Source organism: Prinia subflava, chromosome 14, assembly GCF_021018805.1.
Source record: "Prinia subflava isolate CZ2003 ecotype Zambia chromosome 14, Cam_Psub_1.2, whole genome shotgun sequence".
Classification (NCBI taxonomy): Eukaryota; Metazoa; Chordata; class Aves; order Passeriformes; family Cisticolidae; genus Prinia; species Prinia subflava.
In genome coordinates, this window is record NC_086260.1 from 9,987,885 (window position 1) to 10,014,379 (window position 26,495).

The window sequence follows — 26,495 nt, forward strand, 5'->3', positions numbered from 1 at the left end:
AAGTTTCAGAACAATTTGATACACAAACAGATAGTGGAGGAGAAGATAGCAATGAGATAATCACAGCAGGTGGCATTAAGGACATGAGTGCTGTGCAACCTGAGCTGAGATAACTTTGTGTTTCCCATACCTCACCTCTCAGCTTGCATGAAGTGGATCTTTGTCAAAAGGCCCATATTTCTCCTAACTAGTTCAGGTTTTGAGAGTCTCTTGGACTCTGAAACTCAAGCAGAGTGTTTTTTTCTTAGGTATGATCTTAAATAGCAGGGGTGGATGAGTCTGAGGACAACTGCCAGGGATGCTGCTTTCCTTGGCATGGCAGGACTTGGCTGCTAGGCCTGGAAACTGATGCAGAGACCAATTCCACTACCTCCTGAATAAAAAAAATGCAGTTAAAAAGCAATGAGTGTTCTTGGCCACCATATTTATCAATTGTGATGAAATAATTCAGCAGGTGATAAGCTGAATGCAATTTCTTGGTTTTGCTTAGTTCTGATAACAGTTAAAACCTGATCTGCTTGTTGAGGTACATATATAGTTTCAGATCTGTGTGCTTTTTTCTTTGCTCTTCCCCCCTTGAATGAAAACCTGCAGCTCTGACAAGTCTGAGTATCCCTGGCATGCAGATATATTCCAGTGGGGTGTGATGTTCTGGTTGCTCTTGTGAACTGGAGTGCTCCTTCTGAATGTTTGTGCCTGCCCTTTCAGAGCGTACCCCATAGGAGAATACCCTTGCAAGACCAAATCAGCTGCTGCCATCATGCTGATGATCATGAATAATCTGGATCCCTCTGTGGCTCAGGTAAGGTACAGTAATAGGAATCTGGATTCACAGGCAGCAGCAAATTGGCAAGATACTTCCTGTATGTGTTCTCACATAAATACCAAAAAATTTAGACATACAGGCACTATATACAGGAGCTTGGTCACTGCCTGAGACATAGAGCTCAGCTCTTGATACATTGTTTCTACAACTTATGTTGAAAAATTAGTGCTGATGGTTCCAGTGTCTTTGGAAACTCGTGACAGTGTTACAGTAACAAACACACAATTTTGGAAAAAAAAATTGTTTTTTTTTCTTATCACTTTTACAATGTCACCTTCTGATTTCACGAATATAGAGTTTTGATGCAATAAACTCTAGAAAGGATTTATTACCTGGATGACAAAAATAGCTAAATAGCTCAGAGATACAGTAAAAGGTTTGAGAAAAGTGCTTACCTTAATGTTGAATTACCTTTTTTAGTTTCCTCAGGAGCTCGTCACTTACGGAGGAAATGGGCAGGTCTTCAGCAACTGGGCACAGGTAGGACATTGCTGGGTTTGCAAATTATTTCACAGAGCCAGTTTCACCCTCCCCCATGGACATTCTGCTTAGGCAGTTTGGACTAATTCTTGGCAGTCATTACCTTAAAATACTCTAAAACATCCTGTTTGGACAGGGGAATGCTCAGTTATGAACTGCATAGATGGAGAGAGCTTTATTTAGTAAGGAGAGCACAGACAGCCCAACAGAAATACTAAACATGATATCATAAACACACCAAGCTGTGTAGGATGATAAAAGGCCAGTTCTTTGTCTTTCTCTGATGCATATATATGTGCCTGTGTATTTAGCACAGATAATTTTAAAGTTTAAATCTAGGAAACAAAAAAGTATATCCTCTATTTGTTTGTGGTACCTTTCCAACTTTTTTCACAAGTAGTGGAATAAAAAAAGGGATTTGACTGAAGAATGTGCAGTTTTGAGTCTTTTTCCAAGTAAATCAGATTAGCTGTTAATATTTGTACTAGCTGGTCAGTTCATGCTGCACTTTGCTATGGACATTAGCTTTTATCTTGTAAGAATACTAGCAGGTGGTTGAAAGCCTCTCAAAAAATCAGACAATGTTTTAAATTGTGTTTGTATAATCTCTGTTCTCTTATATTAAAAAAAAAGGTCAATAAATGTACTCAATTCTAAGTGTTGCAAAATGCATGTGGGAAACATTTTCAGGAGATCTTTGGAATCAGCAACATACTTAGAATTCTGTCTGCAGTGCAGGACAGTATCAGCACAGGTAGGAAGCTACACCCCCCTGGAGAGCAGCATCACTCCTGAAGGTGGGGAGGTCTTGATTTATGACTGTAGCTGGAATTGGCAAAGCTGACCTGAGGAGCCAGCTTTGAAGAATCACATATGCACCTTGTGGCTTTATCTGAATCTGGCCTCTTGCTTATTAAAGAATCTAAGCAAAAATAATGTGTGAATGAAGTTCCTAGTTAGGGGAGAGGAATAGATTCCTCACTGTAGCATGGGACTGAAAGACATGGGATTTCTTTCCAGTTTGGGATTTCTCATTTGTGAATAAAAGAAAATTCATGTTTCAGTTTCCTAATCTGGTAAATTTAATCTAGAAGTTAAATGGAAGCCCTAGGCAGATTTTGAGGCAAAACTGTTCTGCCTTTTTTTTTTTTTTTTTTTTTTTAAGAGAGGTATCATGGCAATGCTCACCACTTCTTTATTCTGTGCATTAACTATTAAATGACAATTAAGTGTTGCCTGTTAGCTGTGAGTGTTACAGCATTTCTGAGGGGAGCAGTGCCAGCAGTTTATACAGTGGCCTGTTTTGGTCTGACAATTTTTAGGCAGATGCTGGGCTGCAAGGTGAGGTAGAAGTGCTGCCAAAGTCAGAAATATTTTCTCTTGTTCTCATCCAAGCCAGTCCTATGACTTGCAGTTGTTTCACAGCAAAGCAAACAAAACCTTTTTATTTTTGTTTACTTAGAGTAGCAATCACATGAATGATTCAGTTACCACAGAACATTTTATTCTGTTTGTAGCTTGAAAACAGCATTAAAAAAAATCTAGTGTTGCAAAACTCACAGTAAAAAGGTTCAGTTTGGTTTATATCATCCATGCAGACCTGTGCTCCTGGATAATTTCAAATGAAAGAACTATGTCCAGAGCTCACTTTACAGGTCTTCAGACAACAGACCTGCTTTTTAAGTTAGGAAAGGCTTTTCCTTCCTCCTCGCTAGTTATGTCTTTCAATGCCACAAGACCAATTTATCTTACAGCTTCTAGTTTCAGGAAGCTGTTTAGAAAACCATTAGGATGTTTTTTCCCAGACTGCTAGGGAGTTGAGAGTTCAGCTAGTTACCTGTTCTGTCCTATGACATGAGTTCAATTATTCAATATTTTTCCTAAACCAAATCATAAAAAGCAAGACAATCACTTGATTAACTCTTATCTGTTCAACTGAACTTGCAGCTTGGGCAATTGGCTGCATTAGAAGGGGCTGGCTTCAAATCTGTACTATTTTTAGTTCAGATCAAAGCCACAGCCTCAGAGTTTAAGTGCCTGTGTTTATTTGTCACTGATACTGCTGCCTCTTTGATTGGCAATTCTGGAGGAGGTTTCCCCTCAAAATTTTGTTTGTGTCCCCACAGAAACTCTGGTTTCAAGTAATTGCTGAATTCCAGTATTGCATGGGGAAGTTTCTCACAGGCCTAGCTGACATATACTAGAAGTCCTGTGGAGTTTATTGGGCTTTGTCATAGACAGTGATGGATTGACGTTAAATTTAAAACCAGTTAAATGGTCAAAGTGTACATTTTGGCATCAATCAAGAGTAACTATTAAATTATGCAGAAAAAGCTGAAATATATTTGTGTACTCCAAGGTGCATCAAGAATTTTCTTCTATATTCACAATGAAAGCTAACTTTTTTCCTCTTGAGAAGAAAAGCTTTTTCATTTTAAAGTGCACATTGTAAAAACCCTACATTGCACTAGAAGATGCTGGATTTCAGATTAAGATCAACAATAAGCATGAGTATTTAATCACTTCTATAGGGAAAATTTTGCAGTTTGTCTTTGGAAGGATTGCCAGAAAAATGCCAAATACAAGTGGTTAATCTCAAGATAAAATTAGAATGGCTTTAAAAGTGAAGGATATCTGGGGTTTGTACTGGAGAAATTATTTTGGAACTTATTCAGACTTTTGTTAGTTGATGATTTGTGTTTCCTGGTGAGTGATATCCCTTAAATAGCTCTATTGAATGCAAGAATGTGTTGAGAGCTCTGTTATTCCATATGTGAATGCACCTTGTTATCTCTATAGCTGCCTTTATTCCCCAAGATTAGCAGCTTCACAAAAACCAGTAAATGTAAGATACAAAGTCCCTCTTTTCCTTGCTTTTCATTTCAGTTCTGGTTGGTGATGCACTATTTGTCAGAGATGACAGAAGAGCAAACTCTGGTGATGTACAGTGGACATCCCCTGGGGCTCTTCCCCAGCCACCCGCATGCTCCTCGTTTAATCATTACCAATGGAATGGTAGGTATTAGCATCTTGTCTTCTTTTTCCTCCTGTTTCATTTTCAACTGTTAGTTGAGTTAAAATATGATTTATATTATCTGAATTTACTACAACACACAGGAGAATCTGGGGTTCAAATTCTGCAGTATTTTTTCCAGCACATCTGCTGTCACCTCACGTGTGCTGATCTGCAGTGATGGAGGAAACAACCTTCTCCGTATTAAAAAATCTCTATTCTTACTGAATCTGTGGCACTTCTTTGCCCAAACAGTTCAGCTAGGCTCAGTCTGGAAGATGTAAAAGCCCTCAGTAAACAAACATGATTATTAATTAGAGGCTCAGATATCTGGACTGCTTTGCTTGGAAGGCAAGGTGGACAAGTGAAAATACTGGTTCATTGCCAGCCTTTTGAGCCATTCAATATCCATTCCCCAGCAGGTTAGTTTTGTGGCTGGGGAACTGCCCTTCTTAAAACTTGTGTGCCAGTTGCAGTGCCAGGAAGACTGGACATCTTTTTTTTTCTAATACTAGAATACATGTAATAAAACACCTGGATTACTCCTCCTGTTTGTAGTGTTTTTCTGCATATGTAATAGTTATAGAAATAGCTAAAGAAATTTGGACTGTTTAAAAGATCTGTTTAAATCTCTAATTTGCTTATGTGGATTTTATTTTGGTTGTTTTCTTAGGTTATTCCCAACTATTCCTCCAGAGATGAATATGAGAAGATGTTTGCTTTGGGTGTAACAATGTAAGAAAATAGCTCACTATTAAAATATATCAAATACTTGACTAAAATGTAATTCAGACATCATCCAGTGACTGGTTAAAATTTCTAATGCAGATGGATTTCAACTGTGCTGCATAAAGTACTGATGCTGCAAAGCATTAATGCACACTTAAATGGAATTACTTCAGAGTTTGAGTTATGTTCAGCCACATATATAAGGATGTAATTGAGGTCTGTTAGGAATTAATATTAGGTTTATATGTGAGGCTTGCCTGAATAATAGCCTAAAGCCTTAATCATAACCCACTTAAAGCATTTACTTGTTCTAATTTTCAGTGGTTGTTTTGCAGTCTATGGAAAACATAAGTTATAAAACATTCTTTCATGCTAAGAGAAACTTTGAAGTAGAAAGTGATCCTTTTTAAAATACTCTTCTACTTGATGAGCACAAGATTATCATTCTTTTGTGTACCAAGGAGAGAATAAATTAAAACAGCCAAAGATTTGTCCCACTTCTCTGGGAATTTGCTGTGACTGCAGTCAACCATTCTGGGCTAAAAAGCTTCCAAAGTGGCCATGTGTCTGAGAAGCACCAGTGCCACTGAAACCCAATGACACCGAGATTCCAATGAGGTGAAAAAGTGTCCTTTTGTTCCAGTTACTGTGCTAAATGACAAGACAAAATTACACTCAGGTTTTGATCCATGCATTTTTGAACTCAATTTAATGATGTAAACACCCCTCCAAAAATATGTTGGTGCATTGCAAATGATAAAACTCTACACTGAGAATTTGATAACAGCAGACCTTTGACAACAAATTGAAGCCCAGAGGGTTTTTTGTTGTACTGGGAACACAAGTGGACCAGTGCAAGTGCCCCTCCAGCCTGAGCAATGTGTGGTCTCACTGTGCTCCTTGCTGTCCCCAGGTATGGTCAGATGACTGCAGGGAGCTACTGCTACATTGGGCCTCAGGGAATTGTCCATGGGACCGTGGTAAGGACGTGGGGAAAGCTCTCTGTCAGTACCTGATGGAGGAGGCTTTCTCCCACAGCGGCTGGCTCTGGGAGTGGATTGAGAACTTCTGGCTACTAAAGAAATTCTCATTGCCCCTCCATAAAAAAATAATGTCTTTTCACTTTGATATGCCTTATCCAGAACACAGACTTGAAGGGATTTGCAATCAAGGTCTCAATCTGAGCCCATATTTAGCTACAATATGTGAAGATGAATTGACCAAATGTACTATATAAAAACATTTTCTTGGCTGTTTTCCTTAGCTGTCCTTTGCAGCCACCCGTAAGTGTCTATATGCAAGAGCAGCATGTTGGGAACCACTAATTACTCTATTTCATGATGAGAGAAATAAGCATAATGAGGACAGATGGTTTCACAACATCATTTTGTAACATATTTCCTTCTTAAAGGATTAAAGTGTTTCACGATGCTGATGACCCCAGAGTTTCAACATCTGTTTTCTAAAGGGACAGGAGATCTTTAAATTTAAGGACTCCAGTGAACAGGGCTCCTGGTGATGGCTGTGTTTGTTGTGTGCAGCTCACAGTGCTCAATGCAGGCCGTCGGTACCTGAAGGCAGAGGACCTGTCCGGGAAGGTGTTTGTCACTTCTGGCCTTGGAGGGATGAGCGGGGCTCAGGCCAAGGCTGCAGTCATTGCTGGGTGTGTGGGGATCATTGCAGAGGTGAGAGCAGTGCTGCTGTCATTCTGTCTTCTTGTGCTGAGTCAGAACCCTCATACTTCTGATCTGACAGGTTCCTGAAGTAACCTTGACAAACTAAACTCAGAAAAGATACTGTTCTAAGATATGTCTCTTTTTTTCCCACTGCTGAGCATTTTTCACTACTATTCCACTCTCTGTTCATTCACTCATTGAATCAGACTGCAAAGATATGGACTTATAATTGCTTCAGAAATGATGCAGAATGATGCTGCCAGATGAGCTATTCCCAGTGTTTGAACTACTCTCATTTCATGTGTGAAAATGCGTAACTTCCACAGGCAATTCCCATGAGAACTGCATTGTCTTATGCCAAAAATAGTCTATGTTAAGAAAGTGTTAGTTATGTTATTTAGCTTTGATTAACCTTTAAAGACCTTTAAAGCCTCCAGCACCCTTATCAGATGCAATAGGAAGTACCCATTAAAAATGCTGGCATGGTTTACTCATCAAGATTGGTACTAATGAAGTTGCTTGATGCTGTAATTCCTTGAAGTCAATGGGACTTTTTGAGATCTGAGGTTAATCACAAGCACTTATGAGAATCCCAGTTTTTAGGCATGAAGGTAAGTTCTGCTGAGAGAAAATGCTGATGGGGGAGAAGCTATGTAGTATCATTTTCCCTGTTCCCAAAGCTCTCCCACAGTATATCTTTGTAGAGAGTCTTTCATCCTGTGGAAGATTTCTCTGTTCCTAATATGCTAAAATATCCTAATATGCAAATATTTCTTCCCATAAACACAGAGAATCTAGTAATTATTTGTGATTTGAAGACTGCTAGTGCCCGTGCAATTAGAACAGTGGATGATAGGATCCACTGGATCCACAGATATCCCTAAGTATCATTTAATGTAGAACACAAACATTTGGGAAAGTACATATGCCTGCATGCCTTGAGTGAAATACATTTTCACATAAAAAGATAGCACTAGGTTCTCCCAATACCTGCCCTTCTCAGCTCTTATGCTTATGAGGGGATTCTGTTCTAGCAACCAGATGGAAGGAAGGACTGCACAAGCACTGCAACATCTTTTAGGAGAGATTGTTGCTCTGCAATTCTGTGAAAATGGTAGTGACAATCTTTAGTCGTTACTGATAAATAAGGCTTTACAAAAGAGAGGCCTTTTAAGAACATGGCTCAGGCCTGTTACTTTGTAAGTAAGAGAAGAACTACGGGAAAGAGACTCAGCTGAATTAGGGGTGGAAAAACAAGCTACGTAACCATCGTGTTCACATCATGGTGTATGGTGCTTGGTTGAATTATGTTTGTTGTGACTTAAAATTATGTAACTGATAACTAGCTAATGGCTTAAAGAGGCCGGGGTTTTAGGCAGGTGCTCTCCTTTGCACCTGCCTAAATATCACATTTAGTGATATTGACTACGTAGAAACAATTAACTTTTCCATGCATTTCTTTCCTCATGACTGGTTTCGGTTTCAATACACCAGATAAACTCTTGGATGAGCAGATTCGGGACTGACTAAAATGCATTGAGCTCTTCTGAGTATCTGCATGTGATGGGCTCTTGTTACCCCACAGAAGAACGGATTTTTGAGAACTAAGGTCCAGTCAAAGCTGACTGGAGTGGGAGCTTGGCCTTCTCAGCTAAAGTAATTTATAGACATAAAGACATATATAGTTAGCTGGGAAACTCCTGCTGTGGGTATGTCACACTCCAGTGGAAAGAATATCACAATCTGACCTATCTTAGTTACAATTAAACTTCAAACCATAGTGGGTCAGACTGCCTATGTCATGTGCAGTAAACCTGGCTGCTCTGGCTACCTCAGGTCTTTCATGGAAGACTTGGGCTTCATCAGATTTACAACAATGGTGCAAAGGTGGTTTTGTTAGCATGTAGATTTTGCTTTTGCTTTTGAGATCTCATCAGGTACTCCCTGTGGATGAAATAAAATTATTCAAATTACTTTTGAATAAATTATTAATGAATAAATCATCTTTATTCAGACTTCTGTCATCATGGTCTTTCAAATGCTGGAATACAGAGGAAAGATTTCAGTGAATGCCATTCACAGCCATCCTTTGTCCTTTTCAACTCCATGGCTGCAGATGATTTTGTTCAGGGGACTGAATATTGCCTGGTTTTTATCTCCTGTGAGATGATCCTCATCGGAAATGAGTCTCAGGAGCACATGTGGATAGCTATATATATGTACATATTATTTATTTAAGGAATTATTTATGCAAATGACACTGAACTGTGAAAGAGATCATTTTGTCAGCCAGGGCTCCAACAGAAGGGATTAACGGTGCAAGTATTTTACCTTTCCTTTTTAACTGGAAGCTGATTGTAATTTTATGAAATAATTGTGTGGAGGGTCAGATATCTCCTCCGGGTTGCACTGGGCTTTCTGGGGTTACACTGAAGGCAACATTAGCTCATCATCTTTATGCAATTTTTTAAACTATTGAGATGCTGATCCAAAAATGAGCATATTTTTGAAAGTATGGTTCAAAGGGAGCTAGTTCTCTTGAGCCAGCAAGTCTGTGGAAGACTAGGAATGTCAGAGGCAGCTAAAGTAAAATATGTAGGATGTGGCAACATTTAAATAGATCTGATCTGTATTATGTGGGGATTTAAATGAGCCCAATTCCTGTAATTCATACAGACCACTTAATATTTTTTCCTGTGCTGATTTAAATATCTCAGAAGAAGCTGTCCCCCATGGCACCTAACTTTATTGAATAATTCCATTGGCAGTGACACTGCTATTATCATAATCAGGTTTGGGAAGGATAGTCTTCATTACTGATGTGGAAAATGACGGATGGTGTCACACGCTAGGAATAATTAGGAAAGAAAAGGTTTCCTGGTGTTCAAGCAACTCCTGAATATGGAGCTTATTTAATTTACATATAAATACTTTCTTAATAAGAAAGAATTAAAATGCTGGGAAAAGATTATAGAGAAGTAAAGAATGCTTTAATGAAATACTAGAAGATACTTGGGTTATGTGTTCTCATGCACACACATTGTGGGAGGTTTAAATTTGTTGCTACCACAGAATATTGGTTTAAATTAATTTTGCCACTTGCCTTATGCCACTGATAGCTCATTATAAACATATTAATGATGGGTAAGCTTGTACACTGGACCATTACTGTGGAATCTGTGCCAAAGCCTCCATCGTTTTTCCATCCATTTATATTTTTATCCAGCTGTCTCTTAGGCACGTACACACTGGTACACAGAAGCTGAGCCCAGAAGAGAGTACAGATTTGGGATTAAGCTTGTTTGGAGCTTCAAAGTTCAAGCAAGAGGGAATTAAAGGCAGAGTTTTGTTTTGCTCTGTGCTATTTTTCAGTGGCATTAGGCAGCTGGGACAGGAAAATGCTTTCTTCTTTTCCTTCCATATTTGGTTGAGGTTTTTAACCAGCAGTCCAAGAACAAAAGTGAGGGTTAATTTTATTCAGCAAACCATAGCTTCATCTTGGGCAGCCTGACAGAAATGTCTATCTGAGCTGATCAATGAAAATATTTTCTTAATTATTAAAAAATATTATTTTCACAAAAAATAGCCAGATTTCAAAAATATTTTGGAAACACTTTTGCCTTTTAACGTAATAATGAAAAGAAGCAATAGGAATACTTAAAATTTGCAGAAATATATTATCTCTTATGCAATTTCAGTGATAAATTTTGATTCATAAAATATTTTGGGACGTGATGTATCAAAAAAAGTCTATTTCTTCCTTTCAGCCTGGAGTAAAAGATAACAAAGCTTAAAAAATCAGAGGTGAAAAATAAGTATTTGAACAATAGCTCTCTCTCTATATATATAATCTATATCTTTAATATGTTATGTATAATTTAAGGTAATAGCAGGGCTATTACCGTTAATTTTTGTTACTTTTGCCTGCAGGGTAATTGAAAAACTAAATGGAAAAATGACTGTATGGGGAAACAGGAGGTTTAAGATCTCTGCTATTTTTCTTAGGTTGATGAAGCAGCACTTCTGAAACGTCACAAGCAGGGATGGCTGATGGAAATCTCTAACAACCTGGACCACTGCATTGCTCGCCTGAGGTATGGCAAATATTGCAACTTAGTGAGTTTATCTCTGCTTCCTAACCCTCCCCTCACATCTTTCTGCATTGTGCCAATGCAGTCTGCATATAGGAGGTGTTGAGGGACACCTCCTCTTGTTCCAGGTCTGCTTTGGAACATGAATCTGACTTCCCAAGATGCAGCAGTCTGTTTTAGTGACTACTAATGCTTCACCTCATTTATATATGTTAAACATATCTTCATTTAGTTTCGTGAATATGCATGGAGAAATTGCAACTAATGTTACACTTGCAGCATCACTCAAGTTTCATGGAATCCATGATTAAAAATTATGTACATGTTGAAAGATCTGTTTCTGAGATAAGTGTTGAAAACAACATATAGGCTTTTTTTGTTGTTGGGTTTGATTCTGTGTGTGATTTTTACATTTCAAGATAGAATGAGGTGCATTTTCTCCAACAAATCTTTTTTATTACTTTCTAGAGAAGCAAGAAAGAATAAAATTGCCCTCAGTTTGGGTTACCACGGGAATGTGGTAGATCTGTGGTAAGTAGTATGAATGGATAATGAGTACATTAATGATCTAGTTTTTTGGTCAATGTGGAATAGTTCCTGGACTTGGAAGAGACATTAAATATAGTGCAAAGTGCATTACTCTAGATGCTCATTGAAACAGTGTCAGAAGGGGGATCTTCACCCTCGTGTTCCATTTGCTGTCCTCCCTAGGGAGAGGTTGGTGTATGAGCTGGACACAACGGGAGAGCTGCTGGTTGACCTGGGGTCTGACCAAACCTCCTGTCACAACCCATTCAACGGGGGGTACTACCCAGTACAGCTCGGCTTTGAGGAGGGAAAGCAGCTCCTCTCCTCCAACCCAGGGAAGTTCCGGACGCTGGTACAAGAGAGGTAAAGGTTTTGGCAATACATCCTCCTGACCTTTGAGTTTAGTTGCTCTTCAAGTGATGCAGTCCCAGGGTATGATCCACTACTGGAAAGAAAAGGCAAATTGGGCATTTTGGGCCAAGGTAGAGGCCAGAACAGTGACGTTCTGTTTTTCAGTTTTTTCTCTGCTTGCTTTGTGAACTACTTAAATTGTTCTGCAGTTTTGTGCAAGCTGTTTTTTGTTATCAACTTTCATCTCCAGAGCTGGCTGCTTGGCTGAAAGATGTGAAATCTCTTTGCTATTTCTTGAAGTTTCCTCAATGACTGTAAATCTCTTCAAGATTTGGGGATAATAGGTGCTATAGAGACTGAAAGCATCTCAATTGCTGTCTTGTGGGTTTATGTCTGAATCTATCTGGGGTCTTTCCATTCCCTCTGTCTCCTCCTACTCCCATGCCTTTGGTTAGTTAATAATATTATTCTTTTTTTATGTTTCATTGACCTCAAGAATAACTGTTTCCTTCTTTATTTCAGTCTGAAGAGGCATGTGGCTGCTATTAACAAACTAGCTGATAAGGGCATGTTTTTCTGGGATTATGGCAATGCTTTTCTCTTGGAAGCTCAGAGAGCTGGTGAGTAGATCCTGGAGTTGTAGGTGGAAATGGGGATATTCCTGCATGCATCTTCCCAGCTGTGTATGTTAAGAAGAATGGGGTTGGCCACTATAATTCTAATCTTTAGTCCTTTCTCTCTTGTTCTTGGAGACCCCTGACTCTCCCTGGCTAAGGTACAACCTTCATAGGAACTTGTGTGCAGTCTGGTTTTGCATTTTATAGTTTTCCTTCATGAAGTGACTATTAAAATTCTTTTATAGGTGCTGATGTTGCAAAAAAAGGAGCAGATAAAACAGAATTTCGATATCCTTCCTACGTTCAGCACATCATGGGGTATGTTGGGCAGAGTTGGGAGTATGCTGTCAAGTACCTTGTGACTCTGTTCGGAGGGAGGGAGAGTGCTACAGAGATTAGTGCAGATTGACCCTGCACTATAAATTATCAAAAGGATGCAATAGCAGTAGGAAAATTGCTCTTACAAGCGTTATGCCAGAGTTAGTGTAGGCTAGCCATTGTCAAATCAACACTCTTCACTCCTTTACATGAATAGCTGTATTTTGTTCTTGCATGAATTTTCTTTAAGTGGTTCTGCTCAAGAAGAGCCAGGTCACAGCCTCAAACTGTGACTAGAGTCAACTTCACTTCTAGGTACTGAAAACTGAGAGCTTGTCTCTTCACAGCAGATTCAGAGATCAATTCCATATCATCCAAGCCTTACATCTGCCCTAAAGTTAAAAGTATGATGGAAACAGGACACTCTTCTGCCTGTGTCACCAGCTGTGCCTCTTACCCACACTCTCCATGCTGCTTGTAGAAACAGCTGAGCTCAGGAGATCTGTTGAGAGACTGGATTTATAACTCACTTTTCCTCTGACTCATGCTTAGCTTGCCTATGCCATGTGAATAAGAGCCTGAACATAGTGTAAGGCCCTCAGATTAGACCTTTTCTTCCGGCCCTCAAGTGAAGCGTGTCTCACTATTGTACATAAACAATGTGGACAGCAAATGAGTCTAGACTCAGGCAATTGGTCAGAACCTGCACTTGTTTGACAGTGTAGATGCACTCAGGGTTAGCCTGGGTTAAGGACACAAAGACCAGGCAGCAGGAAGAGTATATCTGATGAAACAGAAGAAAAGCTGCAATTCATCTGATGATGCACTTGATTGAACTGTCCAACATGACTATGAATATTCTGGCCTGATTACACTTCTATATACCAATAGATGGCTGCATGAAACAGCACTGTTCAATTTCTCAATTAATGATCCTTGATGCTTCTGTTTAGATTAGTGCACTGAAAATGTTTCAAATTCTTCCGTCTCCAGCTAATGAAAGAAAAGCACTGCTAGCAGCCAGGATAAATAAGGAAAGAATTTCAACTATCTCTTAATGAAACATGTTCTCTTCCCAGGGACATTTTTTCCCTGGGATTTGGGCCATTCCGCTGGGTTTGTACCTCAGGTGACCCACAGGACCTTGCTACAACCGACTCCATTGCCATGTCAGTGCTGGAAGAGTCCATATGTCAGGGAGGTAAGGCATCATCCCATGGCACCCTCCCTTTTGGACAGAAAAGGAAACCCAGAGCTGAAATGTGTGTTAACTTTTGGCAGAAAACATGGAAAGTAGGCTCTTCCAGGTTCCATGTAGGCAGGAAGTCTTGCTGTGTCTAAATTCCTGGTGAGAGTGTAGCCTGTAGGTAAAACATAAAAACACCATGGATGTTGACCCCAAAGCCATTTTGGCTAAGAGCCTTTCTTTTTATTTGTTAAAGGTATTTTTAAACTTTGTCACCTTGAAACTTTAAGGCAATCAGCATCTTTCACCATCAGGTCTCCAAGAGTAATTTAAGGGGTTAAATTGCTTTGCCCTGTCTCACAGGTAAATGAAGCATGAAAATCTAGGGAGGCTTTCAAGAGGTTAGCAAGAAGAGACCAGTGGCAGGAAACCCAGGTTTCCTGGGTGTGCTGCTCCATCCAGTGTCATTTTTTTGTGATTACAATTTTGAGATCTTTTTCGTCATTTGTTAATAGATTGACAGCTATTTCTACTGACTGGTGGAATGAGTTTGGAATACCTGCATGGCTCTGTATGCTGCTCTAGGATCTAGGAATTGCACTCTTCCATTCTTCTACATTTCTGACACTGGGCTATTACTGATATCCCCTGCTTAGGAACAGGAACTGAGACAAAGATAATTTTTTGTCAGCAAAAATTAATGCTGATCTCCCAGGATGGAGAGGAAGACCCTACCCCTTTCCCTTTCTTTGTCTACCTTTGCAGTTACCAGACAGCAGGCTCAAAGGTTTGTCACTATCCCCTAGCACTGAAGTCCTCAGCTCTTCTGTTTTGAGAGCCAAAGTTTGTGCTTTCCAGAATCAACAAACGAATCTTTGAATTTGAAGAATTCCACCAGATCAAAAGCAAATGTATCAGAAATCCAAACCATATTTTGAGAACAAGAGCATAATAATTTTTCCCCAGTAATATTGAAATATTTATTGCTTTTTTTCATGAAAGGCATTGAAATACAATAGAAGTGTGAAAATTTTGAATGCTCTCCTGTTTCTTCTGGGACAATAAGTACTGGGAGGATACTGGGTAATATTTCTTAAAAGGATATACCATGTTCAGATGTCTCTCATTTGGAATAAAACTACTCTTGTCTTTCTATAATGTAAGGCTGGTGTCCAGCCTCCTTTTCCTCCCAAGAGATGAACTATTGGTGCAGTGGGTCTGACCCTGCAAGGTCCTTGATTCTGTCTCTTCTCCTGATCTTTCCTTAGGAGTAATTTTCAAGAAATATCACTGGAGCATGAGTTCTGTTTAATGCAATAACCCAGAAGTGCCTACTCTGTTCTGAGGGTATTGAAACTTTCATGTTTTTAAGCCTGGTCCCTTGGCTTTATTGAAGGGAGGGTGAAATCCATTACTTTACTGCTGGATCTGTCTTCAGAAATCTGCAGTATTTTTTCTGCCATGTACTGCAGCTTCCAGAAATCTTCTCTCAGGACTGAACCATTGTATGACCTTTGGATGGTTTGCATTGCAAGACTGGGAAATGAATCAGTTACTGTGTGTACAAGAGTGTGTGGGTGTTTACATAGATGTAATGTAAAGCTGGGGAGAGAAGTCTCTTGCACAAACAAAAAGCATTGAACTATTGTTTGTATATTCTTAAATGAAAAAAAATGACATATAAAAAATCCCAACAGGTGAAAACAGCCTAAAAAGCAAGGCTGTTATTCAATTCATTGTTAAATTTGACAGGACAATGGGAATTTGTTTCAAAGAGAAAGAAAAACAGAATTTGATCAGAAAATAAACCGCTATTCATGCATACATATTCTTGAATAATCCACTTGCAGTCCACTTTCTATAAGGCCTGGGTTTGGACCAAATTTTAGGGTTTGGATAGCTTCACACTCATACATATCTGAAATCTGAGCCTACCTTTGAAATTTATGAAAGAATCTGTTCTAAACACTGAGTGAAAACTCCATAGAGCTGAACTCTGCTGCATTCCAAGTCTAAACTTTTGACTTGGCCTTGAGTCCACTGTTAACCATTCTTCTTCTTTTGTGGAGATGAATTCCTTTCAGAGTTTGTGAGATTTACGTAATTTTATTATCTGCTTCTACTTCTAAGGTACTTCTGAGCTTTGAAGAGGGTCTTTGCATGAGAGATGCAGCACTGATGACTGGGGTGTAACTTGGATTTTAGGACTTGTGGTAGTTTGAAGGCTGAGCTGATGCATAACAATGTAAATCTCTTTAAGGGAGCCAGTCTCTTGTGTTCCTTGGGACAATTTCTCTGAGTACACAATGCCTTCCAGTACATTTTAAACCCTTGCTGTGTACAAGGGCCTATGAAATACTAGCAAGCAATACAGTTCCTTGCCTGAGTTCAAAACACATTCCTGTTGGGATGGAAAGGTGGAGGCAGCAGTTTAGCAAATAAGATACATGGAGTTACTCTAAAGTTAAAGTCTTTCTAGAAAAAAAATGAGATTTTTTTCAGTTGAAGGAAATAAGACTAAATAAAAGGGAGTGTTCCTCACTTCCCCAGGGATAACTGATGAAATCCAACTGTTTATTGGAGCTGGCTGGAAGGGACAGATGTGCTGTGTTGAGATAGGTCCTTGTAGCCAGTATTCTCATCTGGCTTCTCTTTTGGATATGTTCTTTAGATCTTTTCTTCTGTTAAATCTTTTCTGTAAGTCTGTGCACTGTGAAGTACAAAATATGGTAAGTGCGCTCCGATACAGCTTTAAAAGTGATAGAAAGGAACCCATTCTGGGGATTTTTTTTGGTTTTGTTTTATTGGGCTTTTTTAGAGGTATTCCAACAAACTCCTATTACAGATCCATAGTAACCTTAGTGTACACTACCCATTACCTTCTAGAGGCTGCTTCCTTAAAGCTTCTGAGTGGCAGCACAATCCTATTAGGACAGCACTAGCAGCTGTTTCATCTTTCACTCCCCGCAAAGTGAAGTGCTGACATGTTAATCCTCATTGCAGAGTTTAGGAGCTATCACTTGAAGCCAACCCCTCAAGCACTGTCAGGTCTTTTTAGGATCATTAAAGCTCTTGGTATGGGAGGCCTGCCTCTGCAGGAATGAGCGTATTTTTCATTTCCCTTAAGCAATATGTTTAACACAGGTTCAATGTAACTGTCTTACATTTTCCTCTTTCCTTTTTCTAGTTTTACCTTGCATGACTGCTGTCATACTGCCTAGTGCAGAAGCAGTGTAGTCCAAACACCCTTCTCAGCGACAATTTCAAGTTAGCAGTGTGCAGTTTCTCCAGCTTGACTTTGAAACATAAGTTATCTGTAAATTATAATTTGCCATGAAAAGGGGTGCGAGCTGGAAAGTAATGGAGAACATTCTGTCTTGGCATCTGCAGAGAGGATTGACTTGAACCTCCAATGCACGAATAGGTCACTGTCAGCCTGTTGTCACAGGCCAGCTGAGCCCTGGTAGTTGAGTGTGACTCCGTAATGGTTTCACATTTCCCAAATTCTATTTACCACATTTAGTGTAGCGGTTTGAGGGGTTTTTTTGAGCTGTTTCTGGAACTCTGCTGTGAGATAGGATCTGGAGAAAAAGTAAAGCAGGCCCAAACTTAAAGGGTACAAACATAAGTTTATTAACACACACTAGAAGAAGAAAATGAAAATAAAAATGAGACTTCCACAACACTCCTCCTCCTCCCTCCCAAGTGTTTACCTTCCTACAAACAACATAAAGAGACAAAACCTGTGATTTTCAGTCAGTTTCACTACTTAAAGATAATCTTTCATCAGTTCTTTGGGAGAGGAGTCTGTCTTCTTCTATTTCTAAAGATCCTCTTCATCTCAAGGAACAGAGGCCTCCCTTTTCCCTGGGAGCAAAGGGTTTCACATCACTTTCTATCTTCCTCTGTTCAGAGTTCTCGATTAAATCTCAATTATATCAGTCCACAACTTTGACTCAAGCCCTGCATCCCACTAAACGGCATTCACATGATATGGGGAAAGTTAGTCCATTCTCCACGGTGTCACAAGAGAAGTCCAGCCAAATGAGGAAACTCCTCACTCCTTTGTCCCACTTAAAACATTCACTCTCACTTCACTGACTTCCATTTCATGCTGTGTCTTCTCTACGTCCTCTCTGTCTCTTTCGTCTCACTCAGAGAAGGGTCAAGGCTTTGGAAGTTTCATTACTTAAAGAAAGAGTTAGTATCTTGCCCAGGTCTGCAGAGGGCATGATGGTTTTTCCTGGCGGTGACCAAAAGTGGTAGGGTCAGGCCTCACTGGGCTGGGCCGGATCTTTGGGTTCTGTCTGCTGCAGGGCCCTTGCCCGGTGCAGAGCTGCCTTCGATCCCAGCTGCACGATCTCTCCAGCAGCCTGGGCTTCCCTCCCCTGCCCTCCAGCCCTGTCTCACGGGGTGGGCCCGGCCGGCCGGCGGCAGAAGCAGAGCCCAGCTGGGCCACGCACAGGCCCCGGAAGCGGCCCGCAGTGGAGTGGGGCCAGCCCGAGCCCAGAGCTGCGATCAGAGGCTTGGCAAAGATCTTCCTCGGCCTAGCCGGGGTTGGGGGAGGTAGGCTTTAAAGTTAGCTAGATATTAATCTGTAGCTTCCCCTGCCGGGGGCTGAGGTGGGGTGGCCCGGGCACACAGGCAGGCCAGGGCCGGCTGCCCCCAAGCAGGGGAGAGCGGCAGGCCCGGCCGGGCTGCCAGGGCCGGGGGGACACACGGCGGAGCAGGGCCGGCCCCCTTACCTGTCCCAAGGAAGAAGGAAAAGGAATTTCCCCGGCATTCTCCTGATTTTTAAGCCTGTGTGACCCAGAGGTGTGTCCCTATATTTCATAGGTTAATCCGGTTGTCAGTTTCAAAGTCAGCCACTAATTGATTTTTACCATCCGTGCTAAACCAACACGGCCTGTCAGGGCAGGGTAATGTGACTCAGCTTACACCACAGAGAAGGAGCTTACAGACAGAAACTTCTTCAGTCCCTGTAACCCTATCTGAGCCACAAAACCCTCTACATGAGGGTAGTAAAACAACACTTCTGTCCCATTCCTTACACTCTATCCGTTTTGTGACTCACTCACTACAGATGGTGCTGTGCCTTTGGAGGCAGCTGATTGTGCTGAGGTCACCATATATCTGGCTGATATGTGCCATATTTCACTATCTTTCACTTGAAATATTTTATTCTTATTCCTTTTCAGTTTGGCTGATTGAGATGGAATGAGACAGATATAAATGAAAAAGAAGCTGGAGAATGCTAACATTATATATAAAATTGTCTCTTTAGGTAACATATACATCTAAACAAGGTGTAGGGTGGATTTATACATAAAATAACTGCTGCACAATAAATTTGCCTGCACAGTTTTTGTTCCATAGAAATGTGAGGCAACAAATCTCTTCGTTGGATAAAAGACCTCAGTTTTATGTTGGTACGAAAACATCCAAGAACCATGTTATACAGAAAAACTAAATTGCTGTGCTGTAAATGTGTATCCTAGATATGGTGTCCATTGCTGCAACTTATCCTCAAGTGTGTGTTGTGAGCTGCTTTTGAGAATTTCTGCTGGTTGCCTCAAAGTAGTTATTCACTACATGGTACAAGACTGGATTCCAGTACCCAGTGCCATGGAGTTTGACGAAACTACTAATTTAGCAAAGATTAGTAATACATTGGCATTTAGTAGGCAGTAAAGCAGGTGACCAAAAATGGACAGTACATGTAAACCATATTTCAAGGTTTAATTTAGTTTGCTGAAGATCCAAATGGGAGTTACCATTCCAGCTGTCCCCTGAGTGGCATCTTGTACCTTTCTCTAAATATATGATGCAGTTACTGCATCAGCTGCACAGAGGACTTTATACAGCATTTTCTATATGCGTGCTTGTATCTGAGAGTAGAATGTGACTTCCTAGTGCTGCCAGATCAATTAAAGTAAATTTAGAACATATTGCATTGATTTTCAAACTGTATTTTTTCTTATTTTTTTTGCAAGTGAGCACATCTGTGAAGCAGCAGTACCATGACAACATCCGCTGGATTCGGGAAGCTGGCAGGCACGGCTTGGTAAGTGCACAATGATGTGGCTGCTCCTGGTCCTGAATGCAGTTCTTGAATGCTGGGGTGAAAAGCAGGAATAGACGGAGATGAAAACATAGTCTGTAGCTCTTGGGGCTGACAGTTGAAACCCTTCTCTTCACAGCAGGATTTTAGGTTGAGCTGAAGCAGCTCTTTCCCTTCACTTCCTCATCTGGATACGTTAAAATAATCCAGCAATATCTGCTCTTGTATCTGGAGTGAAACTTATTTGTGATTCATCCTCCACCTCAGTTGTAACCACTTTTCTGTCACAGTGCTATTCAAAATATCCTTCTTGGCATTGCTGTGGACCAAGCTCCTCACACGTGCAGTTCCCAGAACTGTTTCCAAAACAGGTCATAGGCCTGAAGAGCTGCCATCCTTCTGCACTGTGGGAAGCAGGACACCAGTGGATCATCCTTAGTCTTCCTTTTCGGGCAGGCTCTCCCTGTGAAGCCAACAAATGATGCTGTAGAGCTCATATGTGCTGTCTTAATCTGGAAGAACAGCAGAGCTGTGCGGGACAGATGTTCTTTGCCACATTTCTCTTCTCTTCCAGCCCACCATCACAAGTTCCAAACCTCTGCTTCTCAGCTGTTGGTAGCGGATTTGTTGATAGGGGGATTATAGCCTAACAATCAGGCTGAATTAAAATTGGAATTTATTGGACAGTAGCAGCTGAATACAGAAATACGTTTCATGGATTGTGTGAGTGGAGATAAAACTAAATTCAAAGAGGGTTTTTTTTTTTTCTGGAAGCTGGATGTTGGTGAAGAAATAATCTGTACTTTCTTCTATAGAAGGAAAGAGGTCGTTCTTGTGACTCCATCCATCTGGGACCTGAAGATAAGCCAGCTGGAGAGAACCTTATCCCTCTGTCATTTCTCTTTTCCAGGTCGTTGGCTCTCAAGCCAGAATCTTGTATTCTGATCAGAAGGGTCGTGTGTCTATAGCTGTGGCTATTAATCGAGCCATTTCTGAAGGAAAGATTAAGGTTTGTCTCCTGTGCCTTGATATGCTCTAGGAATTGTGCTTAATATCTGAGACTGGGGTGGCAGGTGGGAGAGGAGAACGCTTCAAGCCATGAGAGCAGAGGTGCCTGTCATTTATATGGGGCCAATTTGTATTAGAGCTCAGTCCTCTCTGCCTGCCGCCAGTATTGTGCTCAGTCATTGGAGAGAAGTGGGTTTAGAAACTCTCTGAAATTGTTTTTCATTATGAGACTGCCTAATTTTCTGTTTGGGCACCTACAAGCACAACATATCATTCTGTGTTTGCTGAGAGCACAAAGCAGGGTCTGTAACTCCTTAGTAGGGCCCCAAATATTAAGGCCTAGGACAGAAGTGAATTGAGCAGATAATGGTCCTGAGTAGCAGTGTCAATCTGTGAAGGATTCCACTGTCTTGTCCTTGGCTTTCTCCAGGCTCCAGTAGTTCTCAGCAGAGATCATCATGATGTGAGTGGGACTGACAGCCCTTTCAGAGAAACGTCAAACATTTACGATGGATCAGCCTTTTGTGCAGGTCAGTGGAACAGCTGAGGCTTGTCTGCCTGGACCAGCAAGGAAATGGCTTTAAAACAGAAATAGCTTTTTATGCAGCATTTTAAAAATGTTTTTGTTTTAAAAATGTTTTTGTTTTAAAAACACCCTTTAATCCAAATTAATCAGATTTCCTGAAAAGCTTTGTGGGATTTAACAGTGATACAGACACAAATGTGGAGCTGGTTACATAGGAGAGTCCTGAACACTGCTGGAAATTCTGTGAAAATGCACCAGATGTATCTGAGTGCAAACAGAGAGTAGTCTCAGAGGATTGTATCTTCTGCTTGATTTTAATTTTGAATCTCACAGTTTCAAACAGGTGATCTGATTACAGCCATATTTCCTTGGAATCCACAAGATCAAAATCAGGTCTATAATAATATTTTGCTTAAAGGAAAGAGGTTCACAGCTGTTTTCATTCCATTGCCCAAGGACTTAAGAAAACAGTCTGGAGTGTCTGAAAGAACTTTTCTGATCATAAGGGAATATTGATAGTAAAAGCATAAGAATAAAAGTGAGGCCTTGCTGTTCACTTAAAGTGTGACTGTGGGCAAATCATGTAGATTTGCTCTACAAAAGGAGCCTTTAAATCTGCACACCTGACCTGTGCTAACCAGACTCTGCTTTTCAGTCTGTGAAACTATCTTTTAGAGAAATAAACCCACAAAATATCAGGTTGGAGATCTGGAAAAAATGAATGAAGCACTAAGCCCTTTTTAACCCTAAATCTTCCTCAATTTTCCATCTGTAAAGTTGAAATTAGGGTAATAGCTTTAGCCCAGTGGTGTTTCTGTGTATAATGAACTGACAATCACAAAGAGGTATGAGAGTAGGATCTGCTGCTGCAGAATGAGAGATTATGATAGAGGAAGCTGAGCATATTGAATTACTTCCATTATGGGAATTCATAATAGAACCAAATTATGGCTCAATTTTAAGGAGAAAAGTTCCCTGTTAACTGAATTTCCTGGTGAAATGAGGCTTTTAACTGTGCCCATCAGTCCCACTTCAACACTTTTTGAGCATGTTGGCTAGTTCTAATAAGCCGATTAGATAGATGCCTTGATTAATGTTTGTTTCTGACAAGCTGAGAGAAAATGGTGCAGCTGCACAGAGGATAGAAATTCAAGGTAATGTCTCCATCTTAGCAACATAAGTAATCATCAGGCAATGCCCTCAGAAGAGGGCAATAGAAACAAGGCTTGTTAAACCCTACTGCTCATCATGCTTTGTGGTTTTCTTTGTATTTTGTGATTTATATGATCCCTTTGCCTTCTTCAAGGGCTTATCTAAAGCCTGTTGGCGACTGATATCACCTGCCTTTAAAACCAGGCCTAAATCTCTTTGACCAGATGAGCCTCTGGAGGCAATAAAAGAACATCTTATGTCTTCCTCTCTCCCTTCTATCCTGTTGTTTTAACACAACTTTTGAGCTGGTTCGGGTGAAATTTGCTCCTCTTTAACACAGAAGACATTTTCAGACTGTTTGTCTCATTTTGTTTTAAAGTACCTCAGCGTGATGGGTCATTACTGCTCTGCAAAGTGTATTTCACATTTGCAGCCAATAACCTTTATCAAAGCCAAGGAGCAGCAAGTTATTGCATTGTTAATTCACTCCTTGTCCAGTCTCCAATCAGACCAGTGGCTGAGGAGAAAATCTGTACATTAGACAATATGGTGATTTAGATCTCTCCCATTCAATCTCGACAGCACTGTAATTATGATAATTGCGTTATTAAAGTGACATAATGTCAGATAAAAGATGCCATAATGAAGCTTTTGAAAGGATTTAACATAGATTAGCACTCAAGTAAACTAATTTTTCCATCAGACACATAACTGTGAGTCTGCAGATGTGGCTGGTGGGGATATTGTTGTTTTTCTCTTATTTTTCCTGTGAAAAATATGGCAAATTATGTATTGAATCTTTACTGAACTAAATCTGGATGTTTTAAGTAAATTTTACTCTTATCCTCTGAGAGCACCTCTTTCACCTCTCTGGGTATTTGCTTAAGCACAAATTGCAGTGTGTATATAAAACTGTAGTGAACAATTCAGTAGAAATCATGCATTAATCAAATTATATTTGTTTGCTAAATTATGTTTCTTTCGGGGATTTTGTAGACAAACCTTCTTAGTGGTTTCAGCAGTTCCTGTTCAGGGTAAAATTCCCACATGTTCAGAGAATGGGGTGGATGTAATTTTCATCCCAACTTTATCCCCAAAATGCAACTCCTTAGCTTTAGTCTTGCTTTCTGCACAGGGTTGAAGTAACTCTGCGCTCTGATCTGAAAGTATTTCAAACTTCTGAGAACTGCAAGGTTTGTAGTGTTCCAGGTGTCCTGCCTATTTTGAATCCATACACATGGATGTGTCCAGCCTGTTCTTCCATGACTGACGAATTCCAAAGGAGTGCATTATATTTCTCTCTACCCTGAAGAAGTATCTTGGAGCTGAAGAGTGGTAGGTGTTTCAGCTGCTTGTGTTGAAGCACAAATGCAGGAATCACCACTGTCCTCATACACCACAGAGTAAAACTGGCATTTGATCCCTCCAAAGTCAGGGCAGAGAGTGGGAGACAAATCTCTCTTGCCTATTCCTCCCAGGAATGAGATGTTCAGTATGTATCTGTGAGAGAAGCTGTGAGTAAAACCTGCCTCCAACCCTGCCTTCCCACAGTCCCAGGGAAAGTGTCAGTGGAAGGAGGGAGCAGTACAACACAAAAATAATCGTGGCCCATGAGTAACACCTTTGCTCTCCTCCCAGACATGGCAGTGCAGAACTTTGTGGGAGACTCGTTCAGAGGAGCCACCTGGGTCGCGCTGCACAACGGGGGTGGAGTTGGCTGGTAAGAGTTTGTTTGTGTTCCTAAAGCTGGGCTCTGAATCCTGTTCCTACTGCTGTGTATGTGTATGGGGAGGAGAGACAGGAACTGCTGAAAAGACATGTAGTACCAGAAGAGAACTGTGTTGTGGTGGTGGGAAGGATGGGCTTGGAATCAAGGATTGAAAGGACAATTTAGCAGATTTACAAAAAGCAAAGCATGGTGTTATATGACTCTTTTTCTAATTAATACTCCTATGTCCAGAAAAAGTGTTTTGAACACTGGCCACAGCACAGTTTGAAGAACTTAATTTGATGAACAAGGACAGTCTGCTGTGGTCTTTTTGAACAGATCCTGCTTCCCATGTTGTCTTCACACATGCACAGCCAGAGTGTCAGTAGATGGATTATGATGAGGTCTCTTTTTAAGCTGTATTTAAAGCTGTGGCCTTAGGACCCCGATATAAATGCTCCCATTTGTTATTGAGACAAACCAGCTCAGGTGCCAGCCCCAGTCGTTTTCTCCATGCTTGTGCCTGGTAGCATTAAAGAGCACAGCCAAGTAAGGACTGAATTAAACACCTCCTTCACATGACATGCAGAACTAAGACACATGCCTAAACTGAAAAGCAGAATAAAAGAAATATTCTATATGGAGATGGAAACTAATCTCCTCCATATGAAAGGCTACCTGCATTGGCAGAGATGCAGGAGCTAGGAAAACCTGTCCACGCTGCAGTCTTTAGTTCTGGTTTGTACTTTCCAGCATATTCCAGCAAAGACTCTCCCATTTTAGAGTTATATCTTCATTTGATGGTATCAGCAATCAAAAGAGGGACAACCCTCCATTGAATACTGTGGTGAACCCTCATACCTCCCTATTTCAACCAGTGCTGGAATATGCCAAAAACAGCAAGCCAAAGAACTCATAGCAGATGTTATCCTCAGAGACATTTTATGATGATTAATTGTTACTCGTCTGGATGAGCTGAATCTAGAAAATATCCCTTCAGGTCAGCTGAAGAACTCCCTTGCTGTACTCTTAAAGGAATCTTAATTCCTTTAATTCTGTGACATAACTACTGCATAGAAGGGTGCAAGAGAGCAAAACTGAACAATGGGAAAAGAAAGCTTTCTGAGGACTTAAGTACATGGAGGGAAGATTGGCCTTTGCTGATTTCAGTGATAAGGACCTACAGCCATGATTTCATTCACAATTTCCATAATTCTGAATGGAAAACACATACCAGAATGTCTCCCTACTCCAGTCACCTCAGTCTGAGGCTTCAGAGGTAGCAGCAGACAAGTTCTGTCTAAATTTCCTCAGCTGAGTTTAACCTTTTAAAATATCTGCTTATGAAATACAAAGAAGGAAAATTACTTTTCACAACATGTTGTGCAAAGTCCTAATTATTAGAATTGATAAAATTGCTTACGCCATGAATGATCTGTCCATTTAAGATGCTTAATTCAAATCATACAAATGATCCTATTCTCTAAGGCCAATCTTTCCAGGACACTTTTAGCCCTCCATGCCATTCACAGACAGCTTGGCTGAATGGTGAGACTGCCCTTAGTCCTTGGAAAACTGGCCCTGACCACACTGCAAGTTTAATTATATTGTTTTAATAGTTTTGTAAGTGGAGTTACATTATTAAAAGACTCTTTGCCACAAGGCAGAGTAGATTTATACTGTAATTTATGTAATGCATCAGAAAATTAGTGTACGGCTATTTGCTGAAATCAAAATATCTCCGGGAAAACAGGGTTTGGTTCTCCTTTTTGTCATTTCTTATGGCTGCTTAGGGGCTTGTCATTGCAGACCAGTATCTGTTCACCTTGTTCTTGGAGCAGTCACAACCCTCTGTGATTAAATAACTCTGCCTCAGTGAAGAATGCAGGACCTGAAAATGAGGTGTGTCTCTGCAGAGCCTTAACAAGCCACCACGCTGAGGCTCAGCTGTGCTGACCATGTTATGTCATTAAGTGCCCTGGCCTGGAGAGCCCCCAAAGCCTGGCCAGGCAGGTGGTTCTGCTTGGCTCAACCAATGTGGTACCAGCCTGGCTGGTGAAAGGACTGCACCCCTTTGCCCTCTGAGGAGAGAGAGGAATAATTGAAAGGTGGCAAAAGAAGAAAAACAACCCCCAGCCAATAAAAATTGCTTTCTTTGCCTGGAAGAGAGAGATGCCTTTTGAATTCTTGACCTGTTTTGCTTGTTCTCAGGAGCAAAATCCACC

General features: G+C 40.5%; 1 protein-coding gene across 10 annotated transcripts in view; it reads left to right on the forward strand.

Moving 5' to 3' along the window:
• UROC1 (urocanate hydratase 1) overlaps positions 1–26,495 on the forward strand; it is a 41,823-nt gene that overhangs the window by 11,556 nt on the left and 3,772 nt on the right. For all 10 annotated transcript variants that reach the window (XM_063411352.1, XM_063411358.1, XM_063411353.1 and 7 more), the window contains 16 exons: positions 709–802; positions 1,247–1,306; positions 4,193–4,321; positions 4,993–5,054; positions 5,962–6,028; positions 6,590–6,733; positions 10,730–10,818; positions 11,284–11,346; positions 11,527–11,706; positions 12,217–12,314; positions 12,557–12,629; positions 13,709–13,830; positions 19,809–19,879; positions 20,787–20,885; positions 21,315–21,414; positions 24,201–24,282. In XM_063411352.1, the coding sequence (XP_063267422.1) occupies positions 709–802; positions 1,247–1,306; positions 4,193–4,321; positions 4,993–5,054; positions 5,962–6,028; positions 6,590–6,733; positions 10,730–10,818; positions 11,284–11,346; positions 11,527–11,706; positions 12,217–12,314; positions 12,557–12,629; positions 13,709–13,830; positions 19,809–19,879; positions 20,787–20,885; positions 21,315–21,414; positions 24,201–24,282 (1,533 nt within the window). The remainder of the gene's footprint in view (positions 1–708; positions 803–1,246; positions 1,307–4,192; positions 4,322–4,992; positions 5,055–5,961; positions 6,029–6,589; positions 6,734–10,729; positions 10,819–11,283; positions 11,347–11,526; positions 11,707–12,216; positions 12,315–12,556; positions 12,630–13,708; positions 13,831–19,808; positions 19,880–20,786; positions 20,886–21,314; positions 21,415–24,200; positions 24,283–26,495) is intronic.